The sequence below is a fragment of the Enhydra lutris genome, unplaced genomic scaffold (assembly GCF_002288905.1).
Source record: "Enhydra lutris kenyoni isolate GAN:26980312 unplaced genomic scaffold, ASM228890v2 scaffoldscaffold12, whole genome shotgun sequence".
NCBI lineage: Eukaryota > Metazoa > Chordata > Mammalia > Carnivora > Mustelidae > Enhydra > Enhydra lutris.
Window position 1 is genome coordinate 55474061 of NW_019154096.1, and position 25709 is coordinate 55499769.

General features: G+C 55.8%; 1 protein-coding gene across 2 annotated transcripts in view; it reads right to left on the reverse strand.

Annotated features, from left to right (window-relative positions):
• Window positions 1-25709, reverse strand: part of LOC111145273 (SH3 and PX domains 2A) — a 227328-nt gene that overhangs the window by 38718 nt on the left and 162901 nt on the right. The window contains exons 7-8 of one of the 2 annotated variants that reach the window (XM_022500089.1): window positions 18404-18448; window positions 11983-12114 (exon numbers count right to left, since the gene is read on the reverse strand). In XM_022500089.1, coding sequence (XP_022355797.1) covers window positions 11983-12114; window positions 18404-18448 — 177 coding nt within the window. Of the gene's footprint in view, window positions 1-11982; window positions 12301-18403; window positions 18449-25709 lie in introns of those variants that run through there. The other variant, XM_022500090.1, reaches the window with a different exon arrangement.

Here is a 25709-nt window from a genome sequence, read left to right on the forward strand (position 1 = left end):
GAGAGGGAGGCTTGGGATTGGTAGGATCGGCCCATCTTCCTCTTTTGCTTGCCCCCCCTCTTTTATTAGGGGAGAACACACACACACACACACACACACACCTCTTTATACTGCCATATAGCACAGAAACAGCTCTGCAAAGCTCAAGGCTTTCTCAGCTGTTCTTTCTCCGGAAATTTAATCTGCAAAGCATTTGGCCTTACGAAGCCCATTCCAAAGGTGTCCAGGAGCCCAGGAGCCCTGTGATCATCATTACAAATCCAGCCATGTTTGCAGCCAGTGACCCATTTGGCTGCTTAGGAGAGAGCTGGCTGAAGGCTTGCCAACATGGTCAGATTCCCCTCACCTGCTCCCTCTAAGCTGAAACTGGCTTTTTCTCAGAGCCCCAGGGGGTTAGAAGGGACCTTAGGAGCTCTGGAACTATGGAGATGGAAGGCTTGCTTCTTGCCTGACTTTGGTAAAAGCATGACGGTTATGGGAATGGGGTGCTTGGTATCTGGAACACAGCTGTGGCCACTATCTTCACCCCTCATCCCGTTTCCATTCTGTGAGTGAGGAAAGATGATGCTCAGAGAGGTAAAGTGACTTGTGTGAGGTCACCTGGTTAGTGGGTAACTGAGCTCAGAACCTAGATTGACTGGAGAGCCTCTTCTACAAAGCCTGGCATCCCTTCCATGAGGGCACACCAGTACCTGGCCCATTCCCACTGTGCCAAGTTGGCAATCCCTTAACCCAGTGGTTCGAGCAAGACATGGGTGGCTAGGACTGGGGGAAAGCCCCCCCCGGAGCACAGGGAGACCACGTGGCTGAGCCGGGCCTTGGAGAAGCCTGTAGCCAACGCTGCAGGTGCTGGTGCAGGGCCCAAGACCCTAGGCCTTGCTGCGGGTGCATCCCGGTCCCAGCAGCTCCAAGCACGGTAAACACGCTGAGCAGAGAGGAGGCTGCGGCCTCACAAGGGTGCCAGTTAGGAGAACAGAAAACAAACAAGAAAAGAGTGTCCAGAAAGCCCGGAACCAGAGGCCCAGCCAACCTCAACAGCAGCCTCAACACCTTCCTGGGGAGGAGTAAGAAGGGCCAAGGAGGGCACAGCCTGTGGTCTGATGGGGGGAGACCCACAGCCAGCCAGGGGGGCAGCCCAGAGAAGGGGCGTTGCTCAATGGCGGGGAGTCCGTATTCTCAAGTTGGGGCTTCCAAGATGATCTTGCAGGAAGGAAGTCACCATGTGTGAAAAATCAGTCTGTTTCAATGTCTGGAGGTATAGGGTCGGGGCCGTGTAGGAAGCACCTCGGAGCCCGGAGAGTCTAGGTTCTAGCTTTCAGGCCGAGGGCCCACGGTCAGGGAGCTTCAGTCAGTCGGGGGCAAGTTGGGGTGTGCCCAGCCTTGAGAGGGCAGCAAGGCCTCAGAGACCACTACCGCTGCAGGCATGGTGCACAGCTATGCCACAGCCTGGCCCTGAACTTGCTGTGTGACGCTGGGCAGGTGGCTTCCCTTGGCCGGACTCTGTTCCTCCTCTGACAAAGAAGATGTTCAGGCACCTGGTCAGAAATATCTCCCTCAGCTTGGTGGGAAAGGAAGGGGGAAAGCTCTCCTTCCCTTGACATTTGGGGCCCTTGAAGGCCCTTGAAACCCGTCCTTAGCCTGCTCATTGCTAGATGAATACCTTCTCGTGGGCCGCCTCGTGCTGTGGCCCAATAACGCTGGCCCAGGCCCACCCTCCGCGCCCTGGCAGGGTCATTGTGATTCATCCTGGTTCACCCAGCTTGCAGTCCCTTCCTCCTTCCGCAACTTGCTCAAAGCCCAACTTCCCCAGGAGACTTTCCTGACCATGGAATAGAGGTGCTCCTGAACCCAACAGTATACACAGAAGCCCACAGCCTTCTGGTCCTGCCCTCCTGTCCCCTCTGGGACACCGCCTAACCCAGCAACACTGTGCTGCCCGCCTCACACTTGGCAGGTACGTATCAAAATGATCAATGTGCTGCATCTGGGCCTGTATCCTGCAGGTAAGAGGGAGCCCTAGAATGCCATCCCCCCAGTGACAGGAAGATAGGGATGGCTGCTTCTGGTCCACTGCTGCAGCCTGGTGCTAGGCACACCAGAGGGCACGCACAGGGCGGCTCCATGTGTGTCGACGGAATAAGCAAACCATACCATTTAGGAGCACTCCCTGCATGGAGGAGGTCACTCAAATGGGGCTAAGACCAGAGATGTTGTGGGGGAGGAGGAAGGAGGCAGGATGCCCGTTCTTCCCTGGGTCTGGCCAAGTGAGGGGGAGGGGCCGGGACAGGTCTTTTTATTTGGACAAAGGGGAAAGCAGAGGGGTGCCTGGGTGGCTCAGTGGGTTAAGCCTCCGCCTTCGGCTCAGGTCATAGTCTCAGGGTCCTGGGATCAAGCCCTGCATCGGGCTCTCTGCTCGGCGGGGAGCCTGCTTCCCTCTCTCTCTGCCTGCCTCTCTGCCTACTTGTGATTTCTCTCTATGTCCAATAAATAAATAAAATCTTAAAAAAAAGTGGGGGGGGAAGCAGAGTGGGCTAGAGCCCTGCCCAACTCTACCCTCATACCCTCGGTCCTGCCCATCAGGGCCCTGGTGAGCAGGTTTCACAAATGCCCCTAATCCATCTACCCATGCAGTCCAGCCCTGGCCACGGACCAGGCTGAGCCAAAGCCTGGAACATGCACACAGCTCTTCTGCAGGAAACTTTCCTTTTGACCACTTTTCTCCTATTCCAGCCAAGGCTTTAGCAAGACCAGTCTCTATTCTCCTGCTCTCTGTGGTCTGTAGAGCTCACACAGCAGAGCACTCTGGGGCTTGGTTCCCTAAAGAAGTAAAATCCACAAGCACGAGATGTGCAAACATCCAGATTTCCAAACACTGGAAAAATAGCTTGTGTTGAAGTCCACACCCCACCTCCCCACTGTGCAACCTTGGGACAAGTCACTTAACCTCTCTGGGCTTCAATTTCCGCCTCTGAGAGACAATGCCAACGTTTGCCCTTCATCTTACCAATAAGTTCTGCAAACTGCATGGTTTTGTATCTTGTAAAACATAAAATATTCTGATTCAGAAAGAAGTCACATTGAAAAAAAGGTCCCAAATCCGTCCCTACGGGCGGGCATGAGCAGGCAGTCCCCAGGCAGCCTTAACCTCTTCAAGGACACCCCTTGCTCACCTGGCCCCAGTGGGGAATGAAGGGAAGACTTGCAGGCTTCAGACCACTGTGTTTAGAATGTCCCTTAAAACACAAGTTTCTGGGACATGGAGATCCAAGGGCCACTCAGGGCAATGCTGATGGGCCTGAGGTAACAGGAGAAAGGGATCTGCGCACCAATTTCAAAATCCTACTCGTGGCTTGCTCACTTTATGGGCAGTCCCTGGCAGACTCTTTCTCTTAGTTTGGCTTTCTCTCGCCTCCCGTGGAGCCTGGGCCACTTCCCCACAATTTAGTCCAATAAAAGCTTAGGGGAGGCAAATATATTTTAGCATGAGCCTAAAAAGTGCCTGGCTCAGAAGGGAAATGTGGAATTGAGGCTGAAACAATTAAATGAAACAAAAAAACCCCAAGAATTCCATATGGCACATTTTCAATGCACGTAGAAGTGATGCTGAGCGTTATGTGAGCCACAAGCGGCTCTCTGCTTAGTCCCAGTGAACACAAGTTCCCACCAAGCTTCCCAGGGCGACTGATTTAACTGGGTCACCCTGGCTTCCCCTGCCGTGATGTGACAAGGGAGTGTGGGTCAGCACTGGGGACGCAGAGGATGAGGTTATGGAATCTGAAAAGATGCTGATAGAGAGGAGGGCGGTCAAGCCCGCTACCACGAGTGATTACTGGAAACCCAAGTGCTGAGACCGTACCATCACACGGCTGCGGGATCATCTGGGGAAAAAACAAGGGGTGATTTCTCAACCCAAATTCCCTGAAGTCCTGACAAATTATACTCCCCAGAAAGTGCCACAATCGCAGGGTGGAAATCTGTTACGTAAGGGTGGAGGGAATGCTGTGTGGGGAGCTCTTTCCCCACGCTTTAGCCACATGGGGAGACCTGTCACTTCCACCAGCGACAAAGGCCACATATGTTCATGCGTGTTGGGTACACCTAGTGGTGCCTGCTCCTTGGGCTCCTGGGCCAGGGTTTGTCCGGGGAGGGGAGGGAGGTCACCTGTTGGCCACACTGCAAGGCCCCTACCCAGGATGTGGTGGTTGTTACACCTAGAACCACATGCCTATGCCTGGTCCCACCTGGCCCCGCCTACTTTTCTGCCTTCACTCACCACCGCTCTCCCCAAACCAACCGGAGCCCTTGGTTCCCTGGGCTCACTGAGCTCCCGGCCTTCTCAGCAGGGAAGGCCTTCAGAGAGCCCTTCCCTGGCCGCACCCTATCACCTCCTCCCCTGGCTTATTCACCATCATAGGGCCCCGTTTCACGCACGGCATTTTGCAAAAATCTCAAGTTATTTTTCTGGTTTCCTTGTGACTGTCTCACCACTCCATGGGAGCCCCAGGAGGGTGGGCCTTTGTTGGCCTCATCGCCTCTGACCCCAGCCTGGCACTTAGTCAACTAGTCTGGATTTAGGGACGACAGATCACGTGAAGATGAGCTTTGCTCCGGTCCGGGCAGTGTGCGGTTTAAGTGTTCCCTTGGTGTCCAAGCCCAGAAAAGCAGCCTTTTGGAGATGCCCGTGAACAGACTCAGTGTGAACCTATTTGCACCCCCAAAGTGGAAGGCAGCCAGGCATTGCCCTGGGGCAGAGAGGGGGGCAGCTGGCATCACTCGGGCCCTTGAGCTGGATTTCTGAGGTCGCTGCTACAACACACCTTTTGCTCCACAACTGCTGTTTAAGAGTAATGGCCTTAGGATATGCTGGGGGCACAGAGCCAACATGCAGTCAGAGTGACCAGCTGCCCCGCTGGCCCCACCCAAGCAGGGGGAGGAGAGACACAGCAGTGCCCTGGTGGCCACGGTTCCCTGCACACTCTAAGCCATCTGGCCGCTGGCTCCAGGCCGGTGGCTGGCCCCTGCTGCACTCAGTGCTGACAAGCCCTTGGACATCTCCCTGATGACAGCCCATGCCGATCTCACTCGAGGAGTGACTTCCACTCCAGGTGTCCAGAGACCCCTTCCCCTGCCACCCTCCTCCCCCCAGCTGGACCACTTGCTTCAAGTGCCACCATGCTTGCATCCCTCTCTGGCTCAACAGCTTCCTGAGGCCTCCTTCTTCCTCCCTGCTCCACTGTGGCCCAGTGTCCCCTTTCTTCATCAGGACACACCTGCTGGAGGCGGCCAGACACTTGCCTTGCCGTCTCACCCCGGCAGGCCCAGCCCTCCACCTGGTATCCCCTCGTGGGGACCTAGAACTCCTTCACCTCTCAGCCCATCTAACCCCCTCTCTCTCCAAGGTCCAGCTTGATGTCTCCAACTCCCATGAGGCCCCCACCGACCCCCGTACTTCAGCTCTGTGCCCTGCAACAGAGCCACGGGGTGACGTCAAGCCAGTATGAAGGGTTGTGGGTGAGCTACTCCTCTTCCCTCAGCCCTGCTTGAAGGTCACGGCCCTGTGAAGGTACTGCCTCTGGGTCACCAGTGGGAATTTGACTTTTGTCTCCAACTTTTCCTGTCACGGGCTGGGGCAAGGACAGCTACCCAAGCCAGGGCTCCGAAGGTGCAACTCTGGTCTCCAACATGGTTTCAGGGCTTCACTGCTCACAGTAAGTCCCTGCTTGCCCTACCCAACTTCGCAAACCAGGAGGGCTGAGAGACTTCCCAGACACTACGAGTGCAACCCATTCTTCGGCCCGACAGGGAAACTGAGTCCATAAGAGGAAAACTGGCCTGCCATGGGCCCCAGGATCAGTCTGTGGCGGGACTGCCCTTGTCCAGCAGTCTCCTGGTGACCACCACGTCCTGAGCACTTACCGCGTGCCAGGCCCCGCACCAAGCACTGAATCCCTTCTGAACTGGCATACATCAATTCTCTGGCCGTAGGCACAATTATCCCCATTTTACATGGAAGGAAACGGATGCTTAGAAGATGAAACTAACTTTCCCAGGCTCGCCACTAGCCAGTACCAAGCCAAGATGAAAACCAGGCTTATTTAAGGTGAAGTCCCTATGTCCCATCGCTAGGCTATCCTGCAATCTCATTCTCGAAACAATCTCGAGCCTGCAGTGAAGCAAGCCGGGCTCAGGGGGCCCAGGGGGAATTAGGATGCCCGCTTCTGCTCCAGGATTCATGCTCTGTGGCCCTTCCCTGTCCAGCCAGGGGTGTGAGGCAGGAACAACTGCACGCTGGAGACCGTCTTAGACCAGAATGGACTTTGCAATCGCTGGTGAGGCTGACATAGCAGGAACATGCACGCGCCATACTTCGGAAGAGAAGAGAGGTCGGAGGACCCAGGCTGTCTGACAGCTGGGAAAGACTTCACGGGGGCCAGTTACCACAAGCAGATGGCGGCTGGTTCACTGGAACCAAACTTAAAAGGCTGTGGCAGAGCTAAGAGTGTTAGTTGACTTATCTGCAATGCAGGCTACAATTACCTGTCTTTCTAGAAACAGCCTATCCTGTCTTTATCGGGATAGCTCTTTTCTATGGTAGCTTGGCAGTCTGAATGAGCAATCAGGTGGTTCCTTAGTAAGCCCATAATCGAAGCAGATGACACAGAAGCTTCCTCAGAGAAGCCTACGGAAGACATTGTCAAGTCGGAGAAGCTGCCCCAGCCTCACAGTACAGTCCGCCCCTTAAGGACCCAGCATGCTCATGCCGAGTAGAGTCTAAGCTGCAGAAAGGCAGGGACCTTCTGGGTACGCATGCCATCAGCACGGGGCCTGGGACAAAGGAGGTATTCGAGAATTGTGAAGTGGACGAACGCCTAGATAAATGAACGCCATGTAAATAGATTTCTCCCTTATAAAAAGCCCATACAGAATGAGTTATAACAATGTTCATCAGGAAATATCAAAGTTACTGAAGAGATCCATCCCTCCATGTTAAAAAGATTCCAATCCACAGAACACAAAAGGCTGGAGAACGCATTACCTTGGACAGTACAAAATCACCATCACGACACACAAATCTGAGAGAAAAGCTTATTAGTTTGTCTTCTCTGTCAAACAATACACGGCTACTTAGGTGCCTGTCCAGACACGCCCATGCACTGTGCATCGCTGACGCTCTTACACTCACCAGGAAACCAAGGGATTCCTACGTACCTCACAAAGTCAGGGTAGCATTAGATCTTAAACCTAGTGTTCAGATTCCCTACTCTTCGTTTCTCCACCCCACATACAGCCGCTAAACACGTAACCTGGTTGGCAGCTCAGCACGCTTTTGGGTACCTTACCCCTCGAGATCTCCTTTCTTTCAAACCTGCTCTCCCACAGCCCCCACCTAGGAGCTTGGTGAGGCAGCCATGCTTATGCCCCTCGGGGCTTCTCCCGGACACAGCTGAGGGGCCTGGGGTAAGACACCTGATGGAAGGCCTGCTGACTCACTGGCCAGCCAGAAACCACCCAGATTGAGATTCGAACTTCAGATTTTGAACTCAGAGAACTGGAAGCCATAGTGAGTGGGTGGCAGTTACCTCCACTGAAAAGCCTGGGCCTGACAGACCAGCAGCAGGTGAATAGGCTGCTGTTTTAAGTGGAGAAGGCAGGCTGCTCTGCAGGGAAAAGCTCCCGGGGCGGGAGGTGGGGGCTCTCCCTCTACTTGGTACATCCCAGAGCAACACAGAGACAAGCAAGGCTGAGCTGGCTCAGACCACTCTTTGGTTCCCGGTTTCTGTGAGGCTGGAACCAACCTCAGGTTCGGTGAGATTTTTCTGTAGCCTTTCAGGAGTCTCTTGAGCAAGTCTGAGTGGAATTCTGTCCTCTGCTCACTATTCAGTTGGGACTAAAGCATTGATTTTGGAGGGGATTGAGATGTGTAAACGCCTCAAGGCTGAGTGTTCTCACCTGTACAATTTCTCACCTGGATGGACCAATGGAGTTCAAAATTCCTTGCCAGCACAATGCTTTGTCTTAGTCCAATAGCTCTGTGCCTCCAAGGAAGTAGAAGAATTCCCAGTGTTCTCATGCTGGGGCCAGGAAAGAAACAAAGACTCCGAGAAGGAAAGCAGAGGCAGGAAAAGAATGAGCATCTGGTGACTCATAGCCCCATGTCCTCCCCGGGCCTCTAGTCCTCAGAAGAAGGAAGCAATCTTGGAAAGTTGGAGACAAGCTTTGCTCCACACAGAGAGACCAGAGTAGCTGGGATTCTGCCATCACTGTGCTGCCAGATGGCAGATCAGATTGTACCTGCTTAAAGCTGAAGCCAATATAGTCTTTGAGGCCTAAGAATGTCCCACAAAGCGGGCATCTCAGGTACTGCTGTCTGTGGGAAAGGTGGAGGGGTTCCCAAGCCAAGAGGACAGTGGCTTGTCCAAACAACAAGCAAAGCTGTTCAATCTTTCTGCTACATGTCCCCCTGTTCATGAGTGGAGAAAAGGAGGACTTTCTGGTTCAGCCCCAGGCCCACTGCTTGGTCAAAAAGGCTTTCCCTGAAGCCACTCAGGTCACACTTTGGGAGTCCATGACTTCTGTCCACCTACATTCACAGGACCAGGCTTGTCCTGTCCTGGGTACAGTGCTAGGTACATATCAGATCCTCTCAGCTGTGGCCTGGCCCCAAGTTCAAAGGAATAATTAACAAGCCGAATTCCCACAATTTATGACCACCATGTTGGAAGGCGGGACACGGAGCCATCCTTCTACAACGGCTGTTCCACGGAGACCTGGGGTCATCTCCCCCAGCCTGCAGTGTCACCAACTCATGGTGACCCTACGGGGGAGGAGTCCATTCTCGCTCTCCCCCTACGTCCTCTGTAGACGGCAGAGATCTCAGCTGTTGGACTCCAAGAAAATGACTTAACCGCTCAGCCTGTTACTTCAGCCACAAAATTTTTAAAGACCCTTCTACCGCGTGGGGTCGTTTCCTGATTCTAATAAAATGAGACATAACCCGTGGCACCAGGTGTTTATAGTTGACCGACTCTGAGTTGCCTTCTGGACACATCGCTCTTTAGACCAATGAGATCACAGAGCCCTGGAGCAACCACATCTTCAAACGGCTTGGAGGCTGTGGTCCCAGCCTGCAGAGCCCGAGGCTGGTGGACCCCTCTGTGGATCTTCTAGGGACTTCTGGCCTCCAGAGAAGGGGACGCAGGCAGAGTCCCCGCTCTCCGTGGGTAAGGCAAGGCCCTGGGGGGTGGGGATGATGCCCCAACTATTAGGAGTGGAAATGCCTTAACACGCCCACCATGTCCCAAGGTCAGAGGCCTAACAATTGGGTCTTTGTTACAGAGTTCAAAAGCCTCACTCACCACTCCTTCCAAAGCCAGCTTACAGGATGCACAGCACACCTCCCCTCCCCCACCTCAACCGTAGGGCTTCCATGAACTGTGAAACCACTGTCCCAGGGATCTGCAGTTTGGTCCTCCTGCTCTCTCCCCTCCACCCACTTAGTTTCTCTGGTTAAACTGGCGGTTCACCTCAGGCCCCCTGGTTTCTGCCAGCACCAGACAGTGTGGGTTTGCACGGTGGACAGAGCACTCCAGGGTCCCAGGGCAAACATCCGCTGCTGAGCAGCTCTGTCCACCAAAAGCAAAGATACAAAAGTTCTGGAGACGGAGAGACGACCTGTTCGGGGAGGCTCTCTCTACCTGACACCCAGGGTCCCAAAGAAGCTCCCAGCCATGGCAGTTCAGAACTGCAAAGAGGGCTTGTGAGGTCATCACTCCAACTCCTCTTTCTAAGCAGCCACCAAATTATCTCCATTGTACAGAAGGGTTAACTGAGGCCCAGAGGGATTAAGGGACTTGCAGCCACCCAGCTGGTAGGTGGTGGGCAGAGTCCTGCTTCCAGGGACAGTAGCTCTCTCAGAGGTCTGGGTGTCAGACTGCGGAGTCAGGCTGCTTGAGCCCCTCACACAGCCATGAGGGACTCTTCAGGAGCGGAGGGGTCTCTATGCTTTCTCCAGGCCCTCACTGTGTCAAGCCCCGCCCGCCCCCCCCTCCCCAACTAGGCAAGGCTTCCAAGGAGCCCTAGAATCCTGGGTATGGGATAGGAAGGTAGAGGAAGAACGTCCCTGGGAATCAGAGGTTCTGAGCATGTTGACTTCCTTTTGTGTGGGGTCTTCTCCACCCTGGCCAGTGGCTGGTGCCCAGAACCTTGGGGGCCAATAGCTGTGCTGCTGACACAAGGCAAGGCAGGGAGCAGGGGGGGTCTCTAAGCCAGAACTCTACTTCTGAGCAGCCCTGACCTCATACAGAGAAGTGAGACCATTTCCCCTTGGAACAAGCTCCAAAATGTTTCTCTCTCCGCTGGCGCCTCCAAGTCCACCATCAGAGATCCCTTCCTCTGGGTCTGGAGGTGCTCAGGGTTTCCAGAGCCAGGCCCCTGTGACAACTCTAGCTTCCTGGGGGCAGGGGTAGGGGGTAGGCGGGGTGAGGGGTGGCGACAGGTAGGTAGGGCTGGTATGAGGACAAAGGCTGAAGGCAAAGGTGTGCAGGTAGGAGACCAGTGTGGGCACCTGGGGTGAAGGGCTCAGGCCTTAGGCTAGGGGTGTGGCTCTGCCGGGCGGGGACAGCCTCTACCAACTACCCTGCCCATTACTCCAAGCACAAGGACAAAGCCTGACCTCTCTGAAAGGTCTGTGAAAAACCCAGACCCAGAAGGGCCAGGAGTCCAACCTAAGATGGCATCACAGCACTGTTCTCAGGGAGCACAGTTCCTGAGCCTCCTGCAGCAGGAGCCTGAGCTCACCTCCCCCAGGAGGTCTGCTGGGATTTCCTCAGCATCTCTACAGTGACTTGCTGCTCACAGGCATAGGAATTGGGGATCCAGGAATGTCCCTGTTCTGCTTTCGCCCTCAGAGGACTCACGTCTCCTCAGTCTGTCTGCGCCTCGGTTACTCTATCTGTAGTATGGGTACAATCATCCTTTGGTCTCCCTCCTTTCAGGGCTCATAATATTGGAAGGGAACAGAGTAGGACAGGAAAAGGAAAACAGGCCCCACCCCTCTGGGAGTGTCCAAACACTGCCCAAAGAGGATCCTGCACAGGGGAGCTTCCCCTGTAGCTAACTGAAACCAAAACAAAACACCCCAGGAACCAATTCAAGCCCCAGCAGCATGTGGACAAACTGCTGATGGCTGTCTCACGCAGCTCACACTGACTGATTCAGGCCCTCCTCTCTCCACCTGCACAGATGCCAGCTGCACTTGTGGTCCCAGTGAGGACCGTGGAACCAGTAGCTCCTGGAGAACCACGGGCGGGGCCCCAGATGAGACAAAGCCTCAGCTCCCAATGATAGGGAGGCTGCCATAGGGCCCTCCGTGGCCCCCTTCTTCCCGTCCGGATCCTCCTCCCAGGTCCTGGTGGCCTTCAGCTCTGCAGGGGGCAGTCAGCTCACCAGACAGCCGCTAGCCAAACCCCACAGGCCTAGCCTTTCCTGAGACAGCCCGTGGGGGGGCCCAAGAACCGCGGCTCCCACACTGACGTCACGGCTGGCCTTCCCCACCAGCTAGCTGGCTTCTCTGGCCCCTGCCGGGACCCTAGCTTGGAAGATGGCACCAACGGGGGAAGCCACTCGAAGGCGCCCCTGAGCCAGGAGCTACCTTCCCTGCGGCCTCGGTGGGCATGGGGACCGCCGAACAGGGGCCGGGCCGTTGTACCGGCTTCTGCCGCCCTGGCCTTGCGTGCCCACAAGCCGGTTCATTTCCCCGAGCCGGGGAGACATTCTTCCACCACCAGGCAAAGTGCTGGCCTGCGGCCCAAACCAACAGGGGAAACTTTGGCCTCCTCAGCCCTCTCCCCCACCAGATGGAAATAACGTACAGCTGCAGAGGTGGGGGAGGAGGGAGAGAACAAAACCAGCCAGACGTCCATCTGTCCGTTTGTCCCTCTGTCCGCCCATCCCAGGAGCCAGGTTGCCCATCTGAGTACTCACCGCTCTCGTTCTTCTCGATGACATCCACCACCTCCCCGGCCTGGAGGCTCAGCTCCGAGTTTTCCTGCTTCTTATAGTTGGACACCACCACGTACTGTTCCAGGATCATGGGCTCGGCGTTGGTGTCGGCACCTGGCGAGGGCAGAAAGCACGCGGTGAGCCAGCGGCCGGCCATGGCCCCGCGGCCGGGGCGCCCCCTGTCCATCGGGGGAGGCTGCTCCGTCGCCAGTGCCGCTCCGAGGGGCCGCCCGTAGCCAGGGCTCGCAGCTCGCCGGGCCCCAAAGACAGGCCATATAGCAAGGCCCCACACCGGCCCGCTGCGCCGCGGGGACCGGGGGACATGGGGAGCCGGGCTGGAGTGGGGGGGGGGGACAGCTGGGGACAGGCGGAGGCCCCGGGAAACGGGAAACGGAGAGGAAGAGCCCGCCGCTGCGATGAGTCAGGCACAGCCCGGCACAAGCGAGCAGGAGGAGAGGCCTGGTGCGGACGTGGTCTCCCCAGACCCCTCGGCTGGCAGGGGCGGGACGGGAGGGCCGCCCATGAGGGCTGAGGCCGAGCTGAGGAGAGAAAGAAAGGCAAGGCAGGGAGGAGGGCTTGTGCCTCTCCCCCAGCCCCTGTGAACCCAGAGGAAAAGAGAGGCAGCGGTCCTCCCCTCGGGAGGGAGAGGGAGCAAACAGGAGAGAAGTCTCCACGGCCCGGGCCCAGGCGAGAAGTCAAGAAGGTTTGAGACCGCCAATCACTGGGGTTTACTCGCAACCCTTAAATAGAAACACATGAGACCCATCGAATGAGGAGCCAGGGGTGGAGGCAGGGGAGGGGGAGGAGGGCTGAGACTGTTTACTTGAAACCCAAGAAGAAAGTCCCAGCGCCAGCAGCCAGGCGAGCCCAACCCGCCCCCCGCCAACTTTTCCTCAAGTTCGGCTCACCACGGCGCTGCCACTGAGCCCAGGGGCCTGGTGCAGACACACGAGGCTGAGGCCAGCTTCACTCCAGCCTGGCTGCTGCCCTCTGGCCACATGGAGACTGATTCAGTCGCCCTCTACCTTTTAGTGCTGGATTTTGTGGTCAGGCTCTGGGAAGCCTCCAGCCACCCCCCCGCAGTTGAAGAGTCAAAAGGTGGGGCTCTGCAGAAGGAGGGCAGATGGGCTAGAGGCTCCCAGAGGTGGGCACAAACATCTAAGGCAGGGCATGTCCTGCTAGGAGCTGAAAGGAACCATAAACCAGAGACCTATTGGTCACCTCCTACAGGAAGCCTTCCCAGACCAGCCACAGCCCAAAGGGAATTCCCAGCACACTTTATGTGTCTACCACCCTATACATCTGTCAATGTCCTGGAAGGCTAGGGGATTCACACCACCTACATGGCTATATAAATGGCTGAGAGGGTCCCTAGGCTTCCTACGGCTCCCTTGATGCTTTGGCCTACGGTAACATTCCTTACACACCCGAGTCTAACTCCGTACATGTTCTGAGTCAGGCACGTAGCCTGTCCCGTTTTATCCTCACCACAACCCTTCTACCTTCCCATTTCACCAAAGACAACTCAGAGGCCCAGAGAAGGCAAGAGGCTTGCCTCAGCACACACAGCTGCTATGAAGAGAACCAAACTCACTGAGGGTTTTACGTTCAAGCCCATCTCTCTTTCCATTAAAGAACTGCCTCTATGATTTCTGCTTCCAGACACCCATTCTTCTAGCACAATGATCTTCTACTTGGCTCCACAGAATTGCCTGGGCGGGGGCGCTTTTAAAGAATACTGAGGCCTGGGTTCCACCCCCAGAGGTCCAGATTTAACTGGTCCGTATTTTTTGGACACTCCCTCCTCCCCCGTGGTTCCCAGGTGCAGCCAGGGGGCAGAGGCACTGCTTAGACCAGGGCAGGGAGCAAGGAAGGAAAGAAACCCAGTGCCCCACGGTTTTCTCCCAAGAGGTGGGGGCCCTGTAGCCCCAGCTCAGCCCTCTGGAGCCCCAGAAGGGACCCTGTCCCCACTGAGCCCTGCCACATGGATCTGCACACGCACAGCCCCAGGCAGCTCCACCAGAGCTGGGATCAGATTTCAGGCAGAAATGCAACCAACAGCTGGGCAGCGGGACCAGCCCACTCTGTGGGGATGGGGCCAGGTCTGCGCCTGTCGCTGCCAGCCGGAGAGGGGCAGCGCTGGGCATGGAGCTGACAGCAACTGCCTCCCACTGTGCCCCTGGGGGGACGGCAGTGCCTCTGTGGCCAAGAGCCCCTCTTCAGTGAACCTAAGGCAAAAAGGCCCAGCCCCTGCACTGTGAGATACAGGGGCTCCCTTTATAGTTTGTGGGAAAGGCAAACTCGGGCTACAAACAAAAGCGGAGTTCCCAGTGAGTTAGAGAGCTTCCAAATCCCAAGAGCCCAGATGATTCTGACAATTAACAGCAGACCCTCCGGTGCTCACTGATGGATCAGCACGATGCCAAGCACTTGGCCACATCATTCTGTTGTCTCGTTGGATCCTCAAAACAACCCTACATCGTAGGTTCTGTTGGAGACCCAAGGTCACACAGCTGGGACTTAAACCCACACTCACCAGATGGGGGTTGCTTATGTTTTGAACTTCCCTACTATATGCCACCTGTAGAGAGCCACTGATCCCTGGCTCCCAGAGGGACCCTGCCTCACCCTCTCTCCAGGCCTTGGCCTTGTTTTCATTAAACTGGAGTGTGGGTTCCCTGTTGATGGGTGCTACGTCTGTCTGTTCAGCAGGACACCGGGCCCATTAGGCAGCAGGCATTCAGCAAGTGTTTGCAAAATGAATGAATGAAATGAACAAACAGGCAGACAGATGAACGGAGTGATTTAGTGGTTTGTTTTGAGCCACTAGAGCTAAACCAGGCAGGGCCTCACCTCGGACATCTGGGAAAACTAGACAGCTGTGGAAGGGGGAAAGGGGAGATGGGGAAACAGAGGCACAGAAGAGCAAGGAGTGCTGAGTTTGTGGCCAGGAGCTGCTGGAGAGGACAAGCTGGGGTGCTGGGGAGTGGAGAGACCGTAGCTTACTTTAATCCAAGCCAAGGAAATCTGAGGCAAGATTTCAAAGAGGGGAAAAATCCCGCCCCCGCCGCGTTGGCCCTCCCAGCCCCTTGGAAAATTGGCCTAAGCGTTTTAAAGACTGACGTTTTGGGACCCAGGTAGAAAAGAGAATGTTCTCCAGGGATTCCAGAGCACGGAAGACAGGCGGTGGCACCTCTTGGAGGCTGCCCCAAGGCTGTGGGACAGACAGAGGGACACACAGACACTCTGCCCTCCCGGCTGCTCTCCCCTCCCCCAGCACAGGCAGACTTCCAGCTCCCTCTCTCTGGCATCTGTCTCTCAGGGCATTGCCTGCCCAGGACTGCCCGGGCAGGCGTGAGCTGTGAGCAGGTATCCAGATGAGAAAGCACTCGGCAGGCGGGCCCGGTGGGTGATGTCATCCCACAGAGGCTGCTCTGGATCCCCTCCCAGCCAAGGCCTGGAAAATTGGGGGCTGGAGGAGTCGGCCCAAAGTAGGAGGGAGGGGCAGGGCCATGGATGAATCCTCCAGCCTCTAGACGGGAAGGGGCTGACAGAGGCACAGAGAAGGGCTATACCCCTTCTAGAGAGAAGAGGCCCTCCCAGGTTGGAAGGGGACTTTGTAACAGTCTCATCCAGGGACGAGCCCCTTGTCACTCGGAGCCCCTGGCTGGATGGGCTCGGGCTCTGGCAGATCCCTGGTGCCCTTCCCCACACCTGCATTCCTCCAACTACCACCTGGATGGACCCCTGGCTTCTGCCTGATTCTGCCTGCCAACCTAAACTTCTAAATGAGACTTTTGCCAAGTCAGTCCCTTGCTCCAACACCTTCAATGGGTCCCTGTTGCCTACAGAATAAAGGCCAAATTCAAGTTCAGTCTTTCTGACAACCTGAGTTTCCCGGTTCCCTGACACATAACCCCCCTGTTCCAGGCCACATTCATGCGTCAACATACATACTGAGGGCACCATGTGCCCACCACGCTGTTCTATGTGGGTTCTTACCTCCAAGCCTTTGCCTTAGCTGTTCCCCCTGCCTGGAATGCCTTCCCTTCCTCCACCAACCCCAGTTCTCCCCAGTCATCTCTGACCCTCCAGGAGCTCCCTGATTTTACTCCAGCCATGGTGTTCACTCCTGGCCTCTGCTGGATATGTTTGTGGGGCGCTGGGCCCCAGTCAGCCATGTGGTTTAGACAAGAGTCTCCCTGATAAGAGTTGCCCCAGGCCTGGTGCCATAGGACGGGGCACTGGCCTTAGTTGCCTAAGATGATGCAAAAGCAGAAGATTCAACTCTGAGGGTCTGAGGGTCCAGTCCTGCTTTGCTCAGACTAGCTCTGTGACCCTGGGAGGGACGCTCAACCTCTCTGAGCTCCACTTTCCTTGTTTGTCAACAGGTACAGTACCAGTACCTACCCTCTGTGGGTTGTTCTGTGCATGGAACTAGGTGACAGGGTTAATGCCCTATGTAAACTATAGATACTATTTATAAAGCAAACAGGAAATGGGAGATTTGGGGAGGAGCAGGAGGGGCTCAAGTTCCCCTGCAGCCTCAGAACCAGCAGGCAGCTCAAGGCAAGGGCCACAGGCGCCAGGAAAAGGGTGGCTATGGCTGTGTCCCCAGAACATGGCTCCCTCTAACTGTACCTCCTGGCTGGCAGGGGATCCTTGCCAGCTAGAGAGCCAGATCAGAGCACCCTGGGCCCACTCCGGTGGGGGAGGCCAGGCTGAGCAGCCCCAGGACTCTCATCTTCAAGGATCCCCCCACATCAGCCCCTTACCTCTGAGTTTCCCGTCTCATGCACTCTCTGACATTCCAGATGGGGAAACCAAGGCCCAGAGCAAGCTGGCAGCTTGCCCAAGACTCCAGCTCTGAACTCCTAGTCTGGCTGGTTTTCCCCAGCCCACACTGCTTCCCCTCAGCTTCTCACTCCAAACAGCTGGGCTCGTCGTAAGAAGCCAAGCCCTGTGGTGGCCCCCACCCCAGGCTCCCCATGTTCTCAGGGATCCCCCCCAAACCCTGGCACCCCACAAAAGGTCCCTCCACGCCCCTCACAATCAGTTCCTCCCAGGCTGGACTTGGCCTGCCGGCTTCTCTATAGGCCCCTGGGAGGCCAGGCTATACGTTTCGTGAATAAAATGTATTGTTGTAGGCCAAGTGGGCTCTAGCTCGCTGGCTCGTAGAGAGGGGGAAAGAGGGACAGGAGCCCAGTGATTAGTCAGGCCCCAGGCCCTCGTCACAGACAGTACCAGAAGGAGGACTGCAAGAAGCCTGGGACAGGCAAGGGGTCCTCCTGCCTGCTGCCTTTCTCCTCCCAGGACGTGGGCCTCCCATTCCCTGTCCACAGCTGTGATGGGGAGGTACTGAGCCTCGGGCTGACTGCTGGGGCCGGCCCAGCCCCTCTGACCTCTGACCCTTCTGCCTCAGGCCCCCAACCACAAAGCCTGAATCTCTGCTCCCAGCTTTGGGCAGAATGGGTGTTTGTTTGGGTGTGTGTGTGTGTGTGTGTGTGTGTGTGTGTGTGTGTGTGTGTGTACGTGCATGTGCATATGTCTGCGTTAGCACTCTTAGAAATGGAGGGGCTCCTGGAAGCCCCTTCTGGAAATCCCACTCCTCTGTGGGCCACTATCTCCCTGCAGCAGCTGAGAACCCTGCTGTCTAGGGCTCACCACCACTGTCCTGTAAAACCAGAGGCTGAAGGAAAGCCCCTGACCCCTGGCCCAGCTCTGCCTGGACACAAGGCACAGGCCTGAGTCCCTGAGGCCCATCCTGGTCCAGGCAGCCCAAAGCCTGGCCAGGCCGATAAGGCAGAGGCTGCTCCAGGCTCTGGGGCACGGAGGCTGCGACACCAGTACCAGGTTTCCCCTGCCCTGCTGCAGCACCTCGGTGAGGACCACTGGAAACCAGGCTGCAGGGTCTGAGGCTTCAGCTCTCTGCCCCACGTTAACTGCCCGAAGTGAGACTGACCGTCTCCGGTGGGCCCTTCCCAGCGGACCGCCGGCGGAGCGAGCATACAAGGCGACAGTCCCCTTTCCATCGCCTGAGTGCTTCCCTCGTGCCGGGCTCCCTGGGAGGCGGCCGATCCCTGCCCAGGGAGGTCAAGTTCACTCAGCCAGCACCCGGTAGAGCCGGGGGACCAACCCACACGCTCCGGTCCACAGTGTATTCGTCTACACATGGTGCTCTGTGGCCATCACCCACTGAAGGCTCCGAGCCTGGACCTGAGGCCTAGAGAGGGTTGAAAGGAGGGCAGTGAGTACAGCTAAGGGAAGGGCAGGAGGGGGCCCAGTGGACCGCCGGCCTGCCGACCATGGGCCGCGGCCCATCCCAGGGATGCATGCGGCCAGCGGCGCCCACACGTGCGTGCCCGGGACACACATGCTCACACACACGCACTCAGGGCAGTACCTGTCACGTCCTTCCTGGGAGACTCAGCCCAGCTGGAGAGCCACACTTCCGAGTCCCCCACAGGAGCAAGCAGCAGGAGAGAGAGGAGAAGCAGAGGAGGAGAGAGAACCGTTAGGCAGGCAGGAGGTCTATGGGGCAAGTGGCCGCAGGCGCCGCTTTGGGCCACGGCGGAAGGCGGGGGAGGGGAGGGGAGCGATTTCCTGGCCTGGGGCTGGCTGCTGGGCGTGGGCCTGAGTGATTACAGAGGCTCTGGGACCCAGCCGGCCCCGGGATGGGGATAATGAGGTGTCTGTCGAAATGCAGGAATCCTCTGGAGCACAGAGAAGCCTACACAATCCCTGCCTGGAACCGGGCCCATGGCTTATCACTGCTGGAGAAAGCAGCCTGGACCTTTCTCTCTGGCCGTATGGGTGGGTGGCTGTCCCCACAGGGCCCGGTGGCTCTGAGGAACCTCACCAGGCCAGCAGGCTCAGCAGCACGGACCTGGAACCTCAAACATTCAGAGATGGAGAGCCCAGGGCCGGTCTCCGGTTGTGAGGCACCTCACCGCTGGGCTCTGATGTCTTGTCCAGCCCTAGCCCCAGCCCTTACCCAGTGAGGAAGACAGGTCGGGGCAGAATGGAAGAGAGCCTCATTCTGGACTCTCTAAAACACCTCGTCTCCAACCCAGAAGGACGGGGACCTTTAGTGACCATCAGAGATGAGGGCTCTGTCCCAGGCTCAGACAACTACATCTGATCTGGGCCTCTGTTTCCTCATCTGTGAAATGAGGTTAGAAGTGATCCTCCTGCCAAGAGGGAGGAGCAAAGTCAAAGAACCTAAAAGAACACATGACGGTGCGATGTGATACCATAAAGTGATGAGGCAGAAAGCTCTCAGCTCAATCAGTGGGGGGAACAGTTCTAGAATATCGGAGGGCCAACATGTAATAAACATGGACAGTCTACCTCCAGGATTCCGACTCATTTACTGCCTATAACAATCCCTTGAGGTGGGTCTGCATTTTTCACCCCATTTTATGGGAGAGGAAACTGGCCCAAGTTCCCACAAGCCCAGAGCAGTGGGGCCAGAAACGGAACCAGGTCTGGGATCAGAAAGGCGGGTGGGTGCTTTCTCTGCTGAATTTCTCATTGCCTCCAAAGAGCACAGCATTGGCTGCAGCTGCAGCAGGGACAAAACATTGAGCTGCAAACCTGAGAGGCACCCAGTGCTGGTCAGGAAGGCTGCCTGACCCAACGACACAAGGTAAAGACAACCGTAACGGCAGCAAAAGTTTACGTAGCATTTACTGTACACCAAGCCTCATGCTGAACACATACATATGGTAATTCATTTGCTTTTCAGAATAAACCTACAACAACAAGGTACTCCCTCCACTTCGTAGATGAGGAAAACCAGAGAGGTTAAGTCATTTGCCCAAGGTCACACAGCTAGTACCATGTCCATCTCATGTGGGGACACAGACTTTGGGAGATCACTGGATGCCACCCACCCTTTAAAGCACCTGATTCTCCCTTGCTCAAGCCATCTACCAGTTCAGGCTGGCTCCCCACGCAGAACCAAGAAGCCTGGGCCTTCCAGCTCTCCGTGGAACTAGAGGAGAGCAGATCTGGTAGAGGGGTTTAGCAAGGCCTCTGGAGTCTGACTGTGCGGATTCTCCTCTATGACGGACTTACTGAACCTCCCTGAGCCTGTTTCCTCTCTCGTAAAAATGAGATGAGACAATAGACTACTTCCTAGGTAACTACGAGGATTAACAAGATAAGAGGCAGTACATGCCCTGCACCAGGAAAATCAGCCTCCTAGAGCTGCAAGGCTGACAACCAGACAGTGTTTGATAGTGAGTGTGCCAAGAAAACGCTGGTAGCCGGTCACAGATGCCTTCCCGTAGACACCCTCCAAACGCCAGGTTAGCTGCAACTGGGGGTAAGAGACCCTGGAGACTGCATCCAGAAACAGGACTTGCAGCCAGAAGCCTCCATGGGCTTCAGGAGCCATGCTGACCCGGCTTCCATGCCCTGGCAGAGCTGAGAGTAGGTGGACACACCTAGGCCCTCTGAGGCCTGAGGCTGGGCCTGTAACTCCCTGCTGCTGTACCCCAAATGTGGCCAAGTAGGCTGTCACCCCGCAAGGCCATCCTAGGCACCCTAGTGCCAGACCCACCCCAGCTCCAGCATCCAGCCCCACTCAGCCCCATGCCGCCCCAGCTCAGAGGGTCCACATCTCCAGCTGTCTCTGCGGGCTTTGTTACTTTGTACCACTTCCATTTTGGTTTCTTTTGGGTTCTTCAGAAGGAAAACTTTTGGGAAATGCTAACTTCTTCCAGCGAGCCAAGGGAAATGATTTGGCTCAGGCCTGGAGAACCGAGGAAGACTTACTTTTCCGTTGGAACAAGGGTTAACAAACTTTCCCTGAAAAGGGCCAAAGTAGGTCTTTTAAGCTTTGGGGGCCATATGGTCTCTGTCAAGACTACTTACCTTTGCTGTTACGGTACAAAAGCAGCCCCTGACAATCTGTAGAAGGCTGAGTGGGCTGTGTGCCAATAAAACTTTATTTATAAAACTACATGGTGGGCTGGGCTTGGCCCATGAGCTGTGGTTTGCCAACACCCATGCTAGAAGATGAGGGCTGTCAGAGAGGGGGAGCTGCTGTCTTCCTCAATAGGGGGGTACCCCCAAGTCGTAGGAGAGAGAAGTGGGGACCCTTGGCCCACCAAGACTAAATGCTTACGAGGTCTATGCTCCTGGGATGACTTTCTCAATAATTATCTTGAAGGGCCTGATGCCCTTCCAGGTCCTTGGGGTCTGGGCATTTGGGCAGGCAGAGGGCGGGGAGCAGGACAGGAAAAATTCCCTCAGCCTCTGGAAACTGAGCCCCACGGCTAAGTGTGGAACAACCCAAGCTCATGCCCACCCCCTGCACCCATGCAACCCCCATAAGCAGGCCTCCCTTCGCTCTCCAAAGGAAAATGGGAAGTGGACCAGAAATGGGCCTGTCTTTTTAAAAACATGATTTATTTCCCAGTCCCCTGGATCTGCAGAATTAATCCAGTTCCGCTGCTCCCACCCCAAACCTCTCCCCACTTTGGAGTGCCTTGTCTCCAGCCCACCCGAGCAAGCCCTCTCCCAGGGTGGGAAGGACACCTCCCCACCCCCACCCAGGCCTCCTTACAATGAACAGAGGAGGACCCTGGCTCACAGACCCGGCCCTCCAGCCAGGAGGCAGATGAGGCTGCTGGCTGCGGGCTGGGAAAGCAGAGATGGAGGGACAGGACAGACGGAGGGACAGGACGAGGGAGCAGGCCAAGCCAAGGGAGCAGCTGTGACCGACACAAACCAACCGCTTCCTGCCCTCCGGCTGTCTCTCCGGCCTCTCCTGGTGACAGAACCAAGGGCCCTACAGAGCAGGGGCAGTGGAAAAACCAGGGGCTCCAGACTGGGAATCTGCACGACTGGTTTTGCTGACCATCCGCTCTGTGACCTGGGGCAAGGGGCTCAGCTTCTCTGAGCCTCAAGGCTCACTTCTGTCAAATCAAGCATTTGGGCCTAGCAGCAGCCAAGGTCCTCGGGTGATGTTCTAGGCTCTCCCAGCAGAAACCTGCTAGTCTGCAAAATTACAAGTGCTCCACAGCTGACATGAATCTTTCCAGAGAACTAGAGTACCTTTCCAGGGAAACCCACTTAAACACATGCTCAATATATGGAAACTCAAGTGGAAAAAAAAAAGAAAGCAATTAATTCAAGAGGCATAGAGTGCAGAGAACTGAGGCAAGAATTCTTTAAAATCTTGCTTCTTATACTTATCCTGCCACTCAGCTCCCTGGTCTGGGGCTTTTAGCCATTTCTCTGGGCCTCTTTTCCTTCTGTTCAATGGGGATAAAAATACTTACCTCATCTTCTTTGTAAGGTTGTTTTGAGAGTGTAGTGGCCTGTAGTGCCTGTGAAAGGTTTTGGAGGGGGAGGAAGGAGGCCCCTGGGACAGAAGGAGGGAGTGGGTGATGGGGACAAGCTGGGGACTGCAGCAGCGTGGGCTGTGGGCCGGAAGGCAGGAGGCGGGGAGACGAGGCCCCTCCCATGGTCCACCCCCAGCCCTCCTATCCCTCCCACAGCCTGTGCTCCCATTTTGCAAAATCAGCCAGAATCCAGGCCCTGAGGAAGCCAGATGCCTGCAGGTCCTGGCCAAATATGGTGACCCAAGGCCACTTCTTAGACGCTGAACTTGCTTCTTGTCTGGTCCAGGTGATTCGAGAAATCACGTAATGGTCACACAGGTGCCCCTGACTGTAAGGAACCCCCACACAAGAGACACCCAAGTACTACATAAAAACACACCTGGATAGAGCGAAGGTAGCAAAAGGATTGGGTCCTAATACAGTTTCTTTTAAACTTGACTAAGTCCAGAGCAGTGAGAAGTGGGTTTAATTTGCCCAAATCTAGTCTCAAACCACGTTTCCAGGAATCCTTCCCTAGTGTAAAAGCAAGTCCCACCCATTCAAACTAATAAATCCAGAGTGGGCTGTGAGCCCAGGTGGGAGAGACAGGAGAACAGCCAGCGGCATGATCTCCTTCGAGAAGGAAAGCCAAGCCAGAGCTCAAGGGACCGGGGCAAGGTCACTCACCTCCCCGGCCTCCATAGCCCAAGCCCAGGGGGCGCCCCTGGGAGGGGAGGAGAAGCAGGGACCCTGCTAGGGGCCCTGAATGAAATGAACACCCTGTCTTTTCCTCGTCCTTCCATTCTTCCAGCTCTCCGGATCCTTGAGCCCTCAAGACCTCCCCCTCCTAGGGAATTCTATTGTCCTTCCTTCACTGTAGCCCTGAACAGGGTTCTCCAGAAAGCCTAGTCTTTCCTCCCCTTTTATACAACTAAACTTCACACAGGGCTGAATTTCTTGGGTTTCCTGTAAGCTCCGTTTCTTTTCCTTGATTGACTAAGCTGCAGGGAAACACAGCCTCTGCTCTCAAGCCAAACCAGGGGCTAAAAGCTGCTAGCTGTGCCGCTTACCGGAGGGAGAAGGAGCCGCTTAATTTGCCAGGAGGGGCATAGAGCTCCCGTCGCAGGCACTGCCAGAGCACAGGCATGAAGGAGCTCAGATCTTGACAGCAGCCCTCACGGGCTAACAGTCCTTCGCAAAGAATAGTTCCTTTACAAAGTAGTAGTGAGGCCTACGTGATAAAGTCACTTGAGGCCCGGAGAAAGCATGGCATGAATTAAGATGGCTCAGAAAGAAAACAAGCCATAGTTCAAACGTGAATTCCAGTCTGAAGCCACACGGGTGCCAGCTTGGTGACGCGCATGAGGGTAAGGCGTGCACGCGCCCGCTCACACTCTCAGCAACTCGCACCTGATCCAGGGTGAGCGATAGCCTCCAAATCATCAGAAGTCCTCCCAGCATGAAAAAAAAACAAAACAAAACATTATGCCCCTGGACTGCAGCCGTGAAGGATTAATGTGGCCGCTCAGACCCCTGGCCCTGCCTCCCACTCTCATGGTTTCCAAAGTGGGGCTCGCCTCAGGTGCCCGTGGCTCAGGCCACCCCACAGGGCCCCACACTGAGAAGGGCCCTGGGCTCGGCTTCATGCTGTTCTCTCATTTGAAATCTTGAATCATTTATGAACAAGAGGCCCCATAATTATGTAGCTGGTCCTGCCCAGGGCCTGAGGTTTCAGGGCCACAGAACTCTGAGCTAAGTAAATAGAAGTACTCAAGAATAAATTTAGTAGGACTGGATTTCTGATGCATATCCTCTCATAGACAGAAGGCAAATCCTAAGTGGGAAGACAGGCCATTGTCTATCTCCAGGTTCCATCCCCACCAACATCTCGGCTTCTTGGTGGTATTCCAAAGAAGGATGCATGTGGGGACTCAGGAACAGAGAGGGCAAGAAATTTGCCTAAGATCACACAGCAAGTGAGTGGCAGGGCTGGGGCTAGAAATTGTACCAGTTCTCACTTTCTAACACTCATGCTAGGCATGGTGCTAAACATTTTCTGAGCTCTAATTTCATCCTTATGACAATCTGTAATTTACAGATGCAAAAAGTGACGCTCTTCCGAAGGCCCAATAGTAAGACTTGAGCCAGACTTGAGCTGGGAATTGGGAAAAAAGGGGCCTAAAATAGGGGACTTCATTCTTTGGATTCTCCTCCCCCACTGGCCAAGGGAGGCTCATTATTTCTGTCAGGCTTCCTTTTGTACATGCAGCCATATTCCTTCTCATTTTGCTCTCAGTAAGAAGGGGTCTGCCTCCTTTCCCAGGAGCTGCCCTTCCTGGAATCCAGACTCTGCGTGGGGGCAGCCCAACCCCGGGCAGGAATGTGCTGCTGACCCTTGGGCCACTGAGCTGAGCAGTCAGAGAACAGTCAGCTTCCCTGCTCAGGTGGGGAATGGGGTGGGGTGGGGGCTCAGGCTGTGCCTGGAGCCCTTCCATAGCCCTTCGGGGACTAGATCCAAGAGCGCCCATCTAGGCCACGACCGGGGCCTGCAGAGACAGCCCAGAGCCTGTGGGTATAGGCAGAGGGGCCCTGGAAGCCTCCAGAAGCTCTGTAGCTGCCAGAGGGGGCTGCTCTGCCAGAGGGCAGCAGGCAGATCTGCTGTTGAAAAGACCCAAAGCATCCTGGTTGAAGACAGGTGCTGTGGTTAGTCAGAGGAGCCGTGGGTGGGCAGAGGACAGAGGGGTGCCGGGCGGGGAGGCCAATGGGGCTCCAACCCCACTCTCAGCAGCTGCTGCCTGACCCCACAGTAGCCCCTTGGGCTGGGTCTCCCTCTCAATTCTCAGGTTCTCACCTCGCCCCACACCAGGGTGGTGGTGTGCAGAAAAGAGACAAACTTAACACTGTTCTGAGTTCCAGGATCCCAGCCACCTCCCCACTCACTGGGGTGGTCTGCCTTGGTGGTCCTCTCCCACTTACTGGGCTGTCCCCCTCCCATTCCCCCACCCACAAGCTCCCCCAGCCAAAGCCAGGATCTGTGAGGATGAGGCAGCATCAGAAACAGAGAACAGCAGAGTGGGACTCAGTGAGCAGCTGCTGGGTCCCTGGGTCCCCAGCCCCCCGTCTCTGGTCTGTTTCTCTCCCTGGCTCAGTCTCCACTAGAACCATGATTGAGTGAGTGATGGAAATTAACAGCCAGTGGACCCAGGACCCACATTCCCATCCCAGGGCTACAGAACGTGCAATGACTTGTCTTCTCCAGACACAACTCTTGAGATCCTATTATCAATGAATCAACTACCAATAATTTAATGAGCATCTACTATGCACACAGCAGGGCACCCCTGGTGATGACCAACTGACTCTCCACCATCTGTC